At 39.6% G+C, this 18,195-nt stretch overlaps 1 protein-coding gene across 5 annotated transcripts in view; it reads right to left on the minus strand.

The window, feature by feature from the left end:
- The window catches only part of USP13 (ubiquitin specific peptidase 13), a 45,810-nt gene that overhangs the window by 19,202 nt on the left and 8,413 nt on the right, over positions 1-18,195 (minus strand). For all 5 annotated transcript variants that reach the window (XM_085233402.1, XM_085233401.1, XM_085233400.1 and 2 more), the window contains exons 3-7: positions 14,217-14,277; positions 5,489-5,610; positions 4,950-5,092; positions 4,542-4,726; positions 231-325 (exon numbers count right to left, since the gene is read on the minus strand). In XM_085233402.1, coding sequence (XP_085089528.1) covers positions 231-325; positions 4,542-4,726; positions 4,950-5,092; positions 5,489-5,610; positions 14,217-14,277 — 606 coding nt within the window. The remainder of the gene's footprint in view (positions 1-230; positions 326-4,541; positions 4,727-4,949; positions 5,093-5,488; positions 5,611-14,216; positions 14,278-18,195) is intronic.

An 18,195-nucleotide genomic window follows, 5' to 3' on the forward strand; every position in this document is an offset into this window, starting at 1 on the left:
AATATACTGAAAATATTGATTAGAACCATAAAGGCTTCTGAAACCAGTTCAACTCTTCTCTAACAGTTTAGGGTTTTTTTTTTTTTCTTTTCTCTCCACTTAGACAATGAAATACAATAACCAGCATAAGGTTTATTCAATATAAACTACAAATATCGCTCTTCTCCTGTTTCTCCCTATTCCCAACTAGAAAAGTAAACAAGAAACTAAAAAGAAGCTTGATTTCCTACCACTTGCATCTGCAGCATATCAATCCCAAAGTGTGCCAGATGCTTTGCTATATGTGGATCTAACACCGGCTCCTCTTCATCAAAGGAATAGACATCTACAAAAGCAAAGAGAAACAGATGACCTGTTGTATGAGATGTTACCCCTTCTCTTTGTTGACCAATATTGCATTCTCAACACAGAAGTGCCTATATAAGATGTCTTATTTATATTCTCCGGGTTTGGTTGAGATGCATATAATATATAGACCCACAGAGCTCACTAAACATCTTAAATGTGTTCAACATATCAATTCAACTATTCTCCTTTGAGTCAATTATACACCTAGCATTAAAACCTAAGAAAATTTGAAGTAATTACAGTATTACACTGTATCAATCCCCTCTCCTTTCCCCAAAAGAAGTAAAAGGAATCTGTAGGAGAGCAGAAAGAAGGAACGTGACTCACAGAATTCTAAGGTACACATCCAATCCACGTTTTGAACACAGCAACAAGAACTTCTGAATTTTTTGTGGAGCTCCTAGATACTGGCAAACACATCAAAACTATGAAGCCAAGTGACAACTGAAAATGGCATTTTAATGTCTCATGCAGTTCAAGGAATCAGTTTCCTTTTCCCAGTGAGACACAGGGTAAAAATAAAAAATTCTTTATTCAAAATAACTTGGATGGGACTTGGAAGATTAATCTTATCATGAGAGAGAAAGTCCAATGTCATTATTGGGATGTCTTGCTTTATTGTATGAGAGATCTAAATTCTAGCTCTAAAATAGCTCCTTATAGTCCCTAAAGATTTTGAAAGGGCAAAGTTCAAACTGGGGAGGGAAGCAGTAAGCCTAATGATACTTTTGTTATGAAGCTAAGTTTAATAAATCCAACAAAGGGACAAAATGAAGATAAAAATCTCATTTTTAATGCTTACCAAACAAGACTTTAATGAAGCAGAGCTTTCACCTACTTAAGCAAATAACAGTAAATCTACAGGCACGACATGAGGATACAAGACCCACTAGACAATCTTGAACAGGTCTTGTCTTTTCTCTGCTCTCTTCCTTCGTAGTGTATGAATACTCCTCTGCTCCAGTCTCTACTCATATCAAAGCCCAGAAAGTCTCTGCCAGTACTCCTCTCAGACAAGTTTCCATCACATCCTATAGAGTTTTTCAGTGATCCTGCCTCATGTGATCAGATCTGGGTTAAGAGAGAAATTTGAACCCTGAACAAGAAGAAATAAGAAAAATTTGGGAGAACGGAGCAGGAATCCAGATAAAGTCTGTTTGCAGCAGATACCATTCTAAAGGGTCCTTCTCCTGCTCTCTCCTGGCCTCAGTCCATCACCTGCATAAGATTTTAGCAAGACTGCAGTTTCCTTGAAGAATGCAAGTAAGAAAACCACACTGAAATGATAGCTTGAGTGTCAGCCACCATTCTAAGATCTAAGTGCAACTTATAGATTTATCAGTCCTATGAAAAACACAAACTCTCTCAAACCAAGGAAAGCAGTGTGACTCAAAAACACCAATCTGCCATCAGTAGCCATCAGACTCTCTATTAACATTGGTTCTGATGACCCCTCTGGCATGCATGGAGCTGTAGCTGCTCATCTACAGGAATTCCACTGTGTAGTAGCAAGCATGCTCAGAGAACTTGACAGCTCATCCGCATACAACATTCCATAGTCTTCTGGTGAGGTCACAGCACAGCCAAAAGATCCTCTAAAGCTCACACACCTATCAGTGAGATTACACATCAGCTGATCTTGGGTGACTGCTTCCAATGTGTTTGCTTTGATTTTGTTTTTCCTCATTTCTGGCAAATGAAGAAAGAGCAGCCATCTGGAATTACTGACCCAGAGCTGCAGGAATGGAACGCACAACATTAATCTTCACTCAAGCCCAGCTTGTCTCACAAACATTATTCCTTTCTGCTGTGTAGCCAACTTAAATTCATGAGAGAGAAAAAGAATCCACTTCAAAGGCAGCAAAGGGCAGCAAATTAAAGAAGTTGAGAGTTCCAACACACCGGTCTATAGTCCTCTCCTGCATTCTTATCCAAAAGAGTCTGCACAGAAGTCAGAAGAGCTGCTGTTCTTAGAGTAAGAAAAGGGAAGAAGAGGGGAAGATGATAAAAAATGAAAAAGAGAACAAGGAATATGAGATAGGCACCACAAAACATTATTAAACAGAGAATAATCATTATTATTCATACTGCAGTAAGAAAAGTGACACTGCTACCTGTACTTCCTTTTCTCTTTCAGCTCAAGATTTATGCCTGTTACAGACATCGCTCCTTCCTACTTAAAGGATAACAGGCAATGGTCTGTGAAGAAACAAGTTGCCCAAGATTTCCCTGAAGAAGTATCCCACAATTACTGAGACTGGCATCCACAAAGCAACTCATTCAAGTACCTGTTAAAAATAGAGCCTCTCACTGCCAAATAACTATTCCAGTCCTCAGAGCATTTCCAAACATGTAACCTCAAGTACTTGAAATCAAACCTAATCACATTGTAAAAAGAAGTAGCTGTTAGCATAGCCTGCCAAGATGCACTCAACCTAGAGAAGAAAATTTTTGACTTGTGTAACCTGTCCAAGGTCCTCGGATGGTAGACAGAATTTTGGTTCCAGTTCTGACCTGAACCCAGGTCTGTTTGTTGACAAAAATATGAAATGAGGCTAACGCCTCAAAATCCCTTCCAGTCTACGCAATGCAGATTTCTCAGGAAAAGACAAGAGGCTCTCCTCTGCTCTCTCTGTGAATAAGTAGGGAAGGGATAAGCACAGTACTGACATCTCCTCTTTCTCATCCTTACTAGTGTGAAAAAGGATAAAGTTACGTCAGCAGAGGGACTAACACTTATTACTCCTCTACTATTACCTCTTCACCTCTAGGCAAGGAAAGCAGAAACCAGACAGATTTTTTTTGTCACAATCAGCCTCAGGGCCCTCTTTCCTGAAGCTCATCTGTCATCCAGCCGTATATAGAAGTTATGATTACCAATGCAATATAGATCAGAGAGATTAATTGCTGAAAAGAAAGAAGGTTGGGGGAGGGAAGTCTTCCCTGTAGGGACATTAAGCTAACGACATCCAGAAGAACAAGTATCTGTGTAGAACAGCTGCTGCCCTCCATTCAGAGGGAAAGATGACAGCGTGTCCTTTGTTATCCCAAAGGCCACATGAGAGCAAAAACAGCTGATGGGTGGGAGGCAGAAGTACAACAGCTGTAGGAAACAAATACTAGTGGTAAAGATGCCAGAAAAGCATTGAAACAAACACTAAAGAATATTATTTATTTTGTAGATGCAGGTTGAAACTTACATCCAAGAAAATCCTAACCATCTTCAATCCAATACCAGGCTCATCCAAGGAAACAGAATCTGGAAGAAAACTAACTTTGCTCAGTGTTTCTATGGCACAGCTGGGTGAATCTGACTCCTTCTCCTGAAACTGAATAGGACTTAAGATGAAAAATTTTCAACTGATGTGCGTAAATAAATAAATTGAAGGCTGCTGCTCTATGCAGTCATTTTTCATCCATACGGCATCAGCACTAGAAAACAAATATAATCATGCTACCTGATCCTTTTTTGCCTCCTTACAGCTGCAGAAAAAGATGTTTGCTTAAGACTTTTTCAGCTTCTCATGTTTATACTCCATCTAGTTTTCACACACCACAACCCTCCCCCACAGCAACACTGCAAAATGTCACACAGAGAATATGCAAGAACACTCCTATAGATTTTTCATTTTCACAAGATCATCAGGCTTTTTACTAATGACCATCACAGCAGCCCCATGAAGATGAACAAAAAACTACTGAATCAACAAGGGAAGACAGTACATTTCCCAGTACATTTAAAAAAAAATTAAAAATACATGTGATAGTAGGCTTTTCTGACTTTAAAATATTACTGTTTTTGTTTCTTTGTTATTGAAGATAGAATCATTTGCCCCAGGCTAACACAGCAAAATACTGTTTCTCAGGAATATGTTGTTTCAAAACACCATTCCTCCCCACCTAATATTAATCCACTACTATACAAAGCCAAAGTACTATTTACAGTCAGACATATAACAGGAGGAAAAGAACATTTTAAAAAAAAAAAAAAAAAAAAAAAGGCTTTCTTCTAATGAAGTGTGTCATTCTCCTCAAACTGAACAAGACTCACAGACTCACAGGGTTTTCTCTCCATATCAGTCTGTTAAATATTTGCACTGGAGAAAAAAAAAAAAACCCACTTGATAGTAGGTTTACGTTATTAGCTTCATGCACAAAAGATATCCCATCTAAGAACCTGTCAGGTGGCTGACCTGCTCCATCAGGAGTGATGGTTCCCAACTTCACTGCCAGGGGATAACCCGTCTCCTTGTAGTGCTCCATTGCGTGGCCATTCCCTCCACTACCATCAAAGAACCACTTCCCACACAACACTGAACCATCTGTCAGGTTTAGCCACAGATTCTCCCGAAGATCACATTTTGAGCACTTCCAACCACTGCAAGAAAAAAAAAAAAAAAAAGGAAGAAAGAAATTAGAAGAAATTACAGAAATAAGTAAGGCAGGAAGCCATTCTGCATTCCCAGTTATGGTAGGTCAAACCAAGCACGCACATCCAGCTAAGGATCACGCAAGATAATTGCTGGCTGAGTTACTGCCTTTAGTTTTTTATTCTGGACTGTATTAGATAACCTAAAATGAAAAAAACTTGCTACGCTTACCTGGGGGGAATTCTAACACCATTGTCTAACTGCACAAGCGATTTGGCATGCTTAGATGCCTGTAGCTCTTCTTCCCAGGAGTCAGGGTCCTGCTTCCTGTAGGGTGATTTTGCACTGAGGAGTGCATCAGAAGCTATTGTCACCTGGAAGACAAAGGAAGATCAAATTCAAAAATCTATCGCAGTTCAGTGACTTTTAAGAACTTGACATCCAATTCAGTTGCTAACCATATATTGAACTGGATATCAGTAAGACTAATTATATGCTTAAATACACTAATACGTATCTGGATTACAGTTATTTTAGCAGGAGAGAAAGCACAACATGTAATATGGGGGGCAAGCAGTCATCAAAATAAGGGAAGGAATGCAAGAGGCAAAAGCAAATCCAAAGAAAAAAGACAAAGCAGACTTTTAAAAATGCCTGCCTCTCTAGTTAAGAGACCTTTATGTAAAAGCAAACAACTGACAACAAAACAGCATTTAGATAAAAACTGATCTAGGGAAAAATTCCTTCCATGTTTGCACATGTTCACTAACCAGTGCTGGTAACTCTTCTATGTTTGGTAATGAGATTTCATAGTGATCAGGAAATATAACGAGTTTTGCTTCATCTTCATATTCAAAGTCATCACTGCTCAGATCACCATTTGCTTCTAGATCTGGAAAACAAGACAGGTATCATTAGGAGACAGTCCCAGCACCATGGCGTCAGCGGTACCAGTAGGAAGCATTGCCAGCTATCAGCCCAAAAGCTGACACTCTCAGTAGTTTCTTCTGGCTAAAAACATTTGTGAAATCCTGTTCTAAACTGAAATCTGACCCCACTGCAAGAAGATTAGCTGAAGACCAGAATCTCCACCTCAATCTGAGCTCCACTCACAGTTGATCTGGCCTCTCTCCAAGCAGTGTACTGTTGCAGACATCTCATTCTGGAAGCAGATAACAAAATTCTACTCATTTTGGACAAAAGCAGCAGGCAATACTGCTGAGTATTCATCCAGGATATTGAAGCACTACACAATTTGAGACTAGGTCACACTAGCTATGCCTAAATTGCAAAGCAACAACCCACGTTATCCAGATCACAGACCTGGATGAAACTTTCTGTGGCTTCTATTCACTTTGCCTCTGTAGCCTTTCCTTCCTTCCAGCTTTCCATGGCTGGAATTATTCCCGTATCTCATCATTAGCCTCAAATAGCTAAAAGCAAGTGCAATTTATCTCTTACCACAGCATGGTAGGCAACCAGCAACCTCACTTTACTCTGGGCTTCTTTCACAGTTTGTACTACAGTCTTGTGTTTTAATAAAGGATAGAATCTCAATAGATGCAGTCCACAGCTGTGAGCTCTTTTTCTCTAAAAAGTAAAGAAACTGAGCATCTCCAAGCTGATGGCAACATACTGCATAAATTTCACATAATAACATCAGTGGTGGCAAACATAGTAAAAACAAAACTAATAACTACCTCCTAAATGCAACAATTTCAACCTGTGCAGTTTTCTCAGAGAAGATAAAAACTGTGTGTAAAAACTGTTCAGACAAGTTCACAAGGCAGCAAACACCTCTTCTGCAGGGCTTCCAGTCACATGCTTTGCTCTGCCACCAGAGGGAACCTGAGGACAGCTCACATCAGTCAGTAGCTGTCATCTGGTATTTTCTTTTTTATATCAACATTAGAAGTTTTTAGCCTTTACAAACCACTGTATAGAAACAGCAATTACATGGCTGCACAGTTCAAAATTCAGAGGCACACTTCAGCTCATCTCATGAGCCAGAGAGCAGGCAGACAGCAGCAGCTTCACTGCTACTGAACTAGGGAGCCAGAGAAAAAAGACCGAGTATTCCATTAGCAGTCATTCTCTGACAGCTAAGGACAACACGTACTTAGCAGCACCATCCTTTTGGGCGTAAGGGGAAGAGGAAAAGTTCCTTTTTACCTTTTCAGGCTTCATACCACTTGTATTGCCAGAAAAGTAAAACATGATGCTTTGTCAGCACGGCATTCCGGATGCCTGACAAGGCAGCATCACACTTCTTGAAGGAGGATACACACAGCATTGTAACAATTTCAGGGGGAAAGAAAATATTTAACTTGCAGTTTTACTTTAAACAGTGATCATGTAAGGCTGGCACACTTTCAGCCTACATATCTACTAAGGATTACAATATTTTCAGCAACTGTTGCACTGAAGATAGTTTATCAGTGTTCACATGTCCAGTATCACAAGAGTAGAAATTAATTCCATGGTCACAGACCCAAAACTCTTGAAACAGCAGAGGACCTCAAACTAATTCCTTATGGTGACAGTTAGGTCCCTTAAATGATGTCAAAATCCCCCAATCCATACTCATGTTTTCAAATTTTAGCTTACATGCAGAGAGTTACAGCTGCTAAGCTTGGTAAGAAGAGACATCTGCATCATATTTTCTGTATCTACACAAGAGTCAATTTAGCTAAGAAAGCATGAGTTTCTGCATAATAAAACAAGATGACTATTACTTTAGAAGATAACAGGAGCCCACGTGAAATGAGGCTACCACTGGGCATCCCATACAGTCTGCAGGATGTTTCAGACACGGATCTTAAAAACCAGTGCAGAATTTGACAAAGGAACAACTGTAGCCATGGGAAAGAGTAGTGGGAGAAGTCTGCTTGCAAATTGAGCATATTTGACCAAAAGTTACCATAACACTAAAGGGACTTATAACAGGATAAACTTTCAAATACTCTATTTCATAGAAGGCTATTTCTCAGACAATGATGATCTTCTAACATACAGCATACAGAAGAATCTCCGGGCAATAAATGGTTTACTCCAGTTCTAAAGCTGCTGCACAACAACCAACCTGTACGCCATCTTTTTGAAGTGCTGCCAACTTGGTGAACAACCACACGACAACGTTCCCCTTCTACTAGACTAACAACTTTATGGTACTCAGTCAGAGCCCCAGTTAAACACTGAGGTCATTAAAACAAAGTGCCCACAGGTCACCACTGTTGTGTTGGGAGGCCAGGACAACAGGGAAAGCAAAATAACGGGCACGCTGAAACAGAAGTGCGCCTGACGTTATTTTGAGCAAGCAGTCAGGAGAGTACATTTACTCCAGCTCACAGGCGTCACACTTCAGTGACAGTGAGAAATGCACTGCTGCTGGACTGACTGAAAACAGCAGCTGGAGGTGGAAGACAGTACTGTAAACCAACCTACTGGAGGGGAAGGAGTGGACATGGCCAGATCAGATTTAGAAGAGTTACTAACTGAATGCACTAATAATAGGGACATAAGGACATTCCAGGCAGGATCTCTAAACAGGATATCCTGTGCATATGGATGTGTGTGTATGAAAAGGGACACAAACGCGAAAATTGAATGAGGATGTTGACTAATGAGGCTGCAACAAATTTTCAAACGCAAGAAATGTATCTTTGGAATCTGGGCTTAATCCTGATCTCACTGAAAGCGAAGGACAGATTTGTGCCAACATGGAAGTGGAAGATAAGTCTTTCAACCAATTAATTTCTTCCTGAAGCCTCTAAATGACAGTAAACTGCAGCAGCACTTTGCAGACCACAAGCTATTCCATTAATATGTCTTCAGAAACACCTGAAACACGAACCTCGTGTACTGGTTTCAGCTGGGACAGTCAATTTTCTTCACAGTGCCTGGTATGATGCTACATTTTAACTTTAGGAGAAAAACAGCATTGATAACACACCATATTTTAATTGTTGCTGAGCAGTGCTATGCAGAGCCAAGGACATTTTCAGCATCTTGTACGACCCTGCCAATAACAGGGCTGGAGAAGTCCAGGGAGCTGGGAGGGGACAGAACTAGGACACTGACCTGAACTGACCAAAGGGATATTCTATACCATGCATCATCATGTGAAAAAAGCATAAAACTGAGGAGAGGTGGTTGGGGTGGAAGCCACTACTCAGGGACTGGCAGCCACTACTCAGGGACTGGCTAGGGATCAGCAGAGGAGTGGTGAGCAATTGCATTATGCATTGTTTGTTTCATAAGTATATATGTGTGTGTATATACACACACATACAAAGAGAGAAATATAAAATTAACATTATTTCCCTCTTCCTTCTCTGTCTTAGTAAATAGTTTTTATCTCAATCTACAAGGTCTACCTTCTATTTTTCCTTGATTCTCTTTGCCTTCTCACTGGAGGCAGTGGGGGGAGCAAAAGGCTGCCTGGTGCTGAGCTGCCTGCCAGGTTAAAGTACAACACCTCATCAGATGAGCTATTTAAAGAAGAAGAAACAAAAGGAAAAGTAATAGATATGTTTTACAGTCATATCATTCTCTTATATACGAAAAAGGGAAGCAAAACTTTCTACTGGAATCATTTATATCATTCACTATATGTAAAAATCACTTGCATTGCTTGCTACACCTCCAAAGCATTAGTATGGTGTCTTTAGTCCTAGAAATAGACCTCACCCTTCAGATTTCTGGCACTGAGCAAGCAAAGTGAAGCCATCAGAAATAAAGATCTGAATATTTTGCTAGCAGTATTAGCTTTTGTTAATTTAGCCTCACTTCCACATTTCCACCTAAAACAGCAGACTATTAAGACGTGAGTAACACATTCTATACCCAATTCAAGCAACAGGTTCACTCCTGATGCAGTCAGCTTCACTTTTACTACTGGCACAATTTTAAGATTTAAAAATATTATCAGGACACTGAAATCCTCTTAAGTCACTTTTTTTCTTCCATTTCATAGATTTGTGTACAGTCTGTACATCTTTACTTACACAAACCTACACCACTAGTGGTTCAAGTCCTCTTCAGAAGCTTTCTAAAATAAAAACATCCAGGGCAGCCACTATGAGAATAGGGAGAGCTAAGTGGAGCTGTGGTTAAACCTAGCATAGCCTTATGAATGGCCTTTATACTTGGAAATCCTACCTGCAAGTATTACCATTGTCATTTGTAGGTGGGTGCCAGGCAGGAGACGGTCAGCAAGTTTGTGCATTCTCCCAGACTTCTTAAGTGAAAGTTTTCCTTTCTGAAGCTTTCTCTGAGACCAGCTGAATGTCATGGATACTCCTCCCTAGTGAGGCTCCTCTCATCTGCAATTACCACCCTCACAGATCTGCTGACAGAGCTGTTCATTTGAGTACTTCAAAATGGTTTTAATTGATGGTCTAAGTTATCCCTGACTTCGCTCAAAACAGAGCTCTCACAAATTGCTGCACTGGCAGATACTGTTACGTTAACTGATCTACAAGAGGACATCTGTCTATAGACAAATTTTATGACAGCCACTCTGCCAGCTCTGTTTAGACTACAGTCCAGTGTCTGACACGGGCCCACAGGCACCCAGGAAGAAGGCAGAACAAGGCAGAAATGCAGCAGTTCCTTCCTCAGAGCATACCTCTCATCTTCTAGATATCTACTTGGTTTCTCTGTTCAGAGGAGAGGCTCACTTCTGATTTGTAATCCAAAATATATTGGAAAATCAAATATCAACTGTCACTCTTCTCATCTGCCACTTGCTAACTGGGCTAATACTTGCAGTGAACCATCGTAATTCTACAATGTGTACAGCAATAATAGCACAGTAGCAAAGTCTTTAGCAGCAACAAATGAGGACAAGCACAAATGCAGCAGCCATGGATGAATAAATGAAGGAAAAGAGCTGCTTACCCTTGAAAGGCCTCAAATACACAGGGATCTCCAGTGAGATACCCTCAACTCCACTGCCAACCCTTAAATGAGGTCTGGAAAGGGGTGCATTCTGGCTCCACCATTTCCAGTCATGCAGCTGCACTGCATCCACCTGAGCTCCCCTGGGCCCTGCCTTCACACCAGATGCTCAATCACTACTTCAGGCTGTGACTTAGTATTTCCACTGCACAGTTAAACTACTTCTCATCTTCATAGTTTTCAACATTTCCTTCTTCTGTTGTTTAGTTCTTGAGTAACAAACCTAAAAATTATTTGTAATGTGGTCTAATGCACAATTTAAAAATCAATTACAACATCATTTCCTCATTTTTCAGTCCCTTTCCAGATCATTTATCATTATATTAATTCTTCATAATTAAAACATTATTAAGGATTCCACTGGTTATTTTCTGCTGTGAGAATTGGCCCTCCAATACAAGGATCTTCTCTCTTATTCCATTCATCCTTCCGATGAAGATCTTCTACAGAAGATCACAGCACATTTTATTAATCAAATTGCTCTTATTAATACGAGGATTGACTTTCCCCAACTATTCTGGAAGGCCTGTAAGCACTACTTCACTTTACAAAACCAGTGTTTGCCGGTGGGTTTTTTTTGGTCACTTCCTATTAATTTTGATCCTTTTTTCTTCTAGATGCCCTGCTATGAAAATGAAACCTAGCAATAATACTTTTCCTAGTCCCACCTCCCCACCTTAAAAACTGGTGTCATACTGACTACAGCGTGGCCAAATTCCAAATTTAACGAGGAGGTTATATACCAGAGCCAGCAGTCCAGCAGTTCTTTATCTGAAAGTCTTCGGAAGTAATGGGGAGCAACCATCTCATCCCATCAATTAACTTCTGTCCATTTTACAGACTGGATCTAAAACTTTGTAATAGCCACGCACCCTGACAGACAGAAAATCTTCAAACTAGCTCCTACAGATACCAATGCAGTGAGGACACTAGTCTGTGCTCCATGATGCTTTAAGAATCACCCCAAATCCCCAGACAGTTTGCACCATCTGAGCAATCAAAGTTACCATATCCATGGTACCTAGCAATATTTAAACACACTAGATTCAAGGCAGCTCACATCTTTATGCACAATATTATGCCTCCTGAATAAAACAGGGCTCTCACTACCAACACCCTCCAGCCTTCTTGAAAAGGAGAAAAAAAAAGCCAACAAAAATCCCAGTGCATGGGCGCACACACTTTGCTATGCATCTTTCCATGCTCAAGGGAAGATAAAGCTTTCAGTGGACTAACCCAGCCTCTCTGTGTTTCTGTGGTATTTCCTGGATAGCAGCAGTGAAAATAGAAAGTAACCAATGAGCAACCAAAATATGTTTTTTTTAATACTACTGAGATTGAGAGGGGTTTAATATTTGTAATAGCCTTACATCAAAAAGGCTTTTTAGAAGCAACACAACAAATGCCAAAACTGGACTGACTTTATCCAGACAGCTTAATTCTTCTTGCTTTCAGAGAATTATTCAGATAGTTACACCTAGAAACACAGTGATGTTAGAGCCATCATTGAGTACTGCCTACTGCCTCACAGCTTAAGCCCTAAATGGCAGGCTATATGTACAGGCTGATAGTCACTTCTTTGGTGCCAACGTCTGTCAGAGATGTCCAAGTTCACAATAAGGAAAACAAAACATGCTTTTAAGATGAGAAGACTGACAGCTCCAAACCAGTGAGGAAGATGATGAGTTAAGAGAAAAGATGTCAAATTTTGCTAACCATCTCTACTGCTGTCACATGCAAAATGATCAAACTTGCTGACCTCTCTGTGCTTTTTCCTCAGAAATAAAATGTCCTATGAACAAGCACAGGGATAATTCTTTGCTCTTCTAAGTATGGTAATATATAAGTAAGATCTGCTAAACCAAACAAGTGGATACAAAGAATCTGGCTGCATAGAAATACTATCTCAAGGATGACAGCACAGAGTCGATAACACTTGAAACCCAAGAAACAGGGCCTGCCAAGAAGACTGTAGAAAAATAGACAAGACCAGATACATTTTCACAACTACATTTTTTCAGAAGCACTGAAAAAAAAGTGACATTTCATGGGCCAAGTTCACCTCCAGTCAAAGTGCATTGCCTTGTGAAGTTCACTGGGATTGAGACAGCTGGAACTGTTGCGCCAGATCTATGCACTGGGAACAAAAAGCTTATGCTCAGGGATGGAATTTAAGGACTCCTCCAACTCCTTCTGGTGGTGTATCAGAGATGTGATGCCACAAACACTGTGTGCCAGCATACCACAGTGACAGGAGCCTCACAGAGTTATGCAGTGTATGAGTGAGAATAAAGTTTGGCTGTGGTTTTACACCTCTTGTTTATGCTTACATTTCTAACACTGTACAACCATTACTGCAATGCAGCTCTGCTTTTGTGCTAATAATTTTATAACTGACCAGTAATAAACATTATTTGCAAGGTAAAGTGTCTGTAAGTGGCAATTAAACCATCTGCAACTTAAGAGTCCCATTCTACAAAAGAAGGTTCATTTGTTTATGAGTAATATTAAGGCTTTTTTGTTCTCTAAGACCTCCTTTCAAAACTTACTCTAGACATTAATAACAGCAATTTAATCAATCACAACTTGAAAAGGCCTCTTAGGGACACATTCCACAGATCAAAGCAATTCTACTGGGAGGCCATGCTATTGTTTCCACTTGGCTATAAGAGTTGGGAGCAGTAAGGAAAATGTTTAATCTCTTCATTATCTGAAGGGAAAAAAAAAATAACACTATTTCCAACCAGTACAAGGAGAATAAATAGAAGAAACTAAAGAGTATCACAAGTAGTGGGATGAAGAAGAATATAGGCACTGAATCAAATTCCCCTCATCCATATTTATGGAGCCCTCAGGTTTTCCAGGTAATACAAATCAATATCAAAGATGACATGTTTTTGATGAAAGCAACATGGTAAGAAAATCATTTTTTATTGAAGAAATGGGATATGATAGTGGACATAATGGAACAAGAATTGGTAAAATATCTTCACAATGTATGTACTGCTGCATTTATTACAGGAGACACCACAACAGTCACTTAAGAGTATTTACCTGTGTAACAAACCCCTAAAAATGTAAATAACCCTTCCCACGAAGTTACAGAACAGTTACAGCTACACTGGGACTTTGTTGCATCTGAAAATTAAGGATAAATATTTTAATTGAAGGGTGTTTTTAGGATATCAAAAAGAGAGAGAAGGGCAGAACTGGTCCAAATAAATAAATAAATAAATAAATAAATGCCTTCCAAACCCTAGGCTGTTTACCAACAGTCAAGAAACAACTTTAGATTAAAATATTAAATTCATGTACGTGTACACCTATCACCAAATAGGTGCCAAAATTGCTAAGAATTAATTGTCCAGATCACCTTTAAAAATTAGAGCCAAAAGAGAGAAGAGGAAAAGAAAAGAAAAGAAATAAAAAAGAAAACAACAGCAACAACTCCTCTCAAGGAGCCCCAAAGCCAAACACAATGGCACACATGCAGATAGGGTCAGGAAAGGACTGTGTGAAAGCAGCTGTTCACAATACCTAAAAATAGCTTAGCATTCCTCCTTTTTGGTAAAGCTCCACCAGATGCCCCTGGTACCTTCTGGAAAGAGAAAGAGACAATTAAAAATCCATGAAGTGAAATAACAGTATATCAGCAACAACTGCATACCACTATCATTTCTGACATGTACGTATTTTTTCATGGTCCTTCTATTAAGCCATAGCCTCATTCAGCAAGAATACAAGTTTTCTTCACTCACCTCTGACAACACAACAACCCAGCATTGCTTACTATCCTTGAGAAAACTGCCATCTAAATCCCTTCTACTTTGCTTTGTCAGGAACTAAGCATGTACATCTCACAGTCATCACAGGTGACTGCTGTTCTATCAACAAGACAGGGCCTTCCAGCACCACCCAGATCCTTTAACACTAGATCCCCTCCAGAATTTCTTAAGGAGTAAAGCTGAATAAGAGAGGGAAAGAAAAATATATTATCTGCATTAAAGATTTAGCCTTTCATAACAAATTCCACTGTGACTGCTCAACCTCCATAGTAGAGAACAGTAATTTTCTAATGACAACCAATTTTAAGCACTACTTCCTCATTAAAAAAAAAAAAAATCCTTAGACTTCTGGAGACAAAGCTAGTGGCTAAGGAAGCATGTAAGTTAATGCTTTTGCATCTTAAGCTGTTTATTAACAGGCACCAGTAAATCAAATCAAATCAGCCTCTGTGGCAATAACGCAAACATGCCGCGTTATGTGGTGCATAATGTTAGTGTAACCAGTGAGGTTGTTAAGTTACTATTTTTCCATCATTTACTTTATAAATAATATTGGGGATACAACAGGTGGAAAGAAACCAGCCAAGAACCTGTCAGCCTAGGGAAAGCTTGTGTTTGCCTTCTGCGCCTTGGAAGGTGAAAGGGTCGCATACTTTGGGTGGTTCCCTTCACCATGTAAATAAAAGCTTTGACCAAAGCAAAAGCTTGAGTCATCAACTAGGTCTTACATATAAGAAATTTTCCCATTCTTCGAAAGAGAAAGTCCTTGAGTACGCTTCAGATCAAAACCTACTATCTGTACATGAGCACTATGGAAAGGGAATCTGAAATGCAACTCCAGTATTTAAAAAAAAAAAAAAAAAATGTAAAAAAAAATGAAATTGCTTAATGAAGTTAAAATAAAAGCAGAGCATTTCTTTCTTCAAACTACTAGCATTTAACAAGCGGAAATAGTCAAGAATCTAAATCTACTTAATAAAAGCAAGATACAGTGTAACTTGGTTGCAAAGGTGTAATGAATATATTACATATGTTGACAAGATCATAGCTTCAGAACTAAGAAAAGTTGTTTCCAATACTGAAAGGCTCAGTTTGAATTCTAATGTCTCCAAGTGGGATGTTGTAAAAATCACTAAGAAGAGGGATTTCAAAGAGGAAGAGTTACTTGGAGTGTTTCAATCACTGCCAGTCTAACATGTAACATAGCTTCATTTTTCCAAACTGAAAACTCTGATTACATCTCAACTAGAATTGCAGATGTTCAATAATCCTGAAACCTCAGAACCTGACAGTATTTGAATTTGCTTCTCTACTTGTCAGAAATTATTGAGAACACTCCTCCCTCACAAAGCAATTTGTCTTCTAACAGATGTGATCCCAGCAAATAAGAGTAGTGGCACTATATTCTATTTGCAGTGTTTCTCACACCAGATGTCATTCGGCTTACCCCACATTCCCTTTAACTGCAACACTGCTATGTTTTTCCATAACACTGATGTCACTGATACCATCCAGGAACCAACCACTGTAAGAGATTCCACGTTTCTCTGTCCTGTGTTTTCAGTAGGGCTACAGCACCAAGCTAAAGCTTTGCCCTGTGCTGACTAGGCAGTCATATGCAACAGTCAAATGCAGCATAAGAGTTACTGGTTTCAAAACCCTGAAAAATGAAATTATAAAGGGAAAAAAAAAAAAAAAAAAAAAAGCAAAACCAATTTTGTTGTTTTAATTAATTTTTTTCTGATGATTCATCAAATGTCTCAGATGATGATGTGCAACTGACAGATATTCTACCACTATTTAAGCTGAAAGGTTATAGATCTGACCTTTGTTTTCCAATTGAGCTGTGACAAAACTGGAATAATTGGTAATTATTCCAAACACCTTTGGAAGCAAATGAGGATTTCTGCAGCAATGCAGTACATTCTATGAGGATGATGCCAAGGGAATCACAGGCAAGAATAGCTGTCTCTCTAAAAGAATCTTTAGGTAGTATAACCAAAGCCTTAGGCTTTACTGTATCACACGCCATCAAAAGCTTGGGTTAAAAACCAAAACCACAGTGCAGTACCTGCCAGAACTTCAGGCCTTCACCAGAACAGTTTTATGATGTTTTACATTGCTCGAAGGAAAACATACATAGCATGTAAGAATCAAACAAAATCCATAGCTATCTTAAGAGGAATTCTATTTAAGAGACAAGTTAGATGGCAGTCTTCACCACAACATAGCCAAATGTTGTTTCCTACCACATGATCCAGTGTGCCATCACCTTCAAACATAGATGCCAGGCTTCTCTGCTACATCATGATTCACAAGGAAAAAAAAACTAGGAACATCTGAACTAGTTTAACTGTAGGTATACTTCATACCGGAAGGCAGAGCTGTCATTCAGCAAGACCTGGACAGGCTGGAGAGTTGAGTAGAGAGAAACTTTATGAAGTTCAAGGTCAAGCGTAGAGTCCTACACCCGGGGAGGAACAGCGGCATGCATCAGTACAGATTAGGGGCTGAACGGATGGAAATGAGCTCCATGGAAAAGAGTAGGGCATCTTGGCAGAGAACATGTTAACCATGAGCCAGCAGCATGCCCTTATGGCCAAGAAGTTCCACAGTATCCTGGGGTGCGTTAAAAAGAGCATGGCCAGTAGATCAAGGGAGGTGACTTTCCCCTCCGGAGTACCAGGTCCAGTTTCGGGCTCCCCAGTTCATGAAACACAAGGAACTTCAAGAAAGATTCCAGCAGAGGGCCACGAAGATTATGAGGACCCTTGGGCATCTTTCACATGAGGAAAGGCTGAGAGATCTGGGACTGCTCAGCATGGAGAAGATTGAGGGGGGAACTTACTGACACTTACAAATACCTGAAGCATGGGAGTCAAATGGATGGAGCCAGGCTCTTTTCAATAGTGCCCAGAGATAGAACAAGGGGCAACAGGTACAAACTGGAACATAAGAATTTCTGCCTGAACGCGAGGAAGAGCTACTTTACTGTGAGGGTTACAGAGCACTGGAACAAGATGTGCAGAGAGGTTGTTTTTCCTTTACAAGTTGTGGAGTCTCCTTCTCCTGAGATACTCAAAATCCACCTGGATGCTCTCCTGTGCAACTTATTCTGGGGAACCTGCTTTAGTAGTAGTGTAAAACTAAATGACCTCTAGATGTCCCTTCCAAGCCCTATGATTCTGTGAATCTGTATGCAATAATGAACAATAATTAGTTATTTATCTCTCCCTTCTGAAGTTCTTCAGCCAAATCTTCATCCAGGAAAGGAGTTTTTGAGCCCTTATTTTAATTCCAGTTTACCTTAGCATAGAATATTCACAGGTCACATACTAGAAGAAAGTTAAATACAAAAAAATGCTGTCAGAGTACCTGCCTACTTGTCTCTAGTCACAGATATTTTAAGAGTGAAAATTTCACTCAGAAGAACTGTTGCTAGAACTAGACTAGGTTTTCCAAAAATCCAGTTAACATTGCAAAGGAAAATGCAGCTTTCAGTCTTACAAGGTAGGACAGTTGTAAAATATAACAATCATTAACAGTCTCTACATGAGAGACATACAATCCACCTCATTATAGTTCTGATATAATATGAACAGTTATCTAAGGAAAATAAAATTAGTGGTCATTTTACAAAACTCAGGCTTTCACCATTCAGCAGAAACACTGCTTTAGAATGAGAAAAATGAAATATTCTATCCCACTCCAAGTAGCTGTTCTAAGGCTTC

This window comes from Meleagris gallopavo, chromosome 11 (assembly GCF_905368555.1).
Source record: "Meleagris gallopavo chromosome 11, MGAL_WU_HG_1.1, whole genome shotgun sequence".
In the NCBI taxonomy this organism is placed as follows: Eukaryota; Metazoa; Chordata; class Aves; order Galliformes; family Phasianidae; genus Meleagris; species Meleagris gallopavo.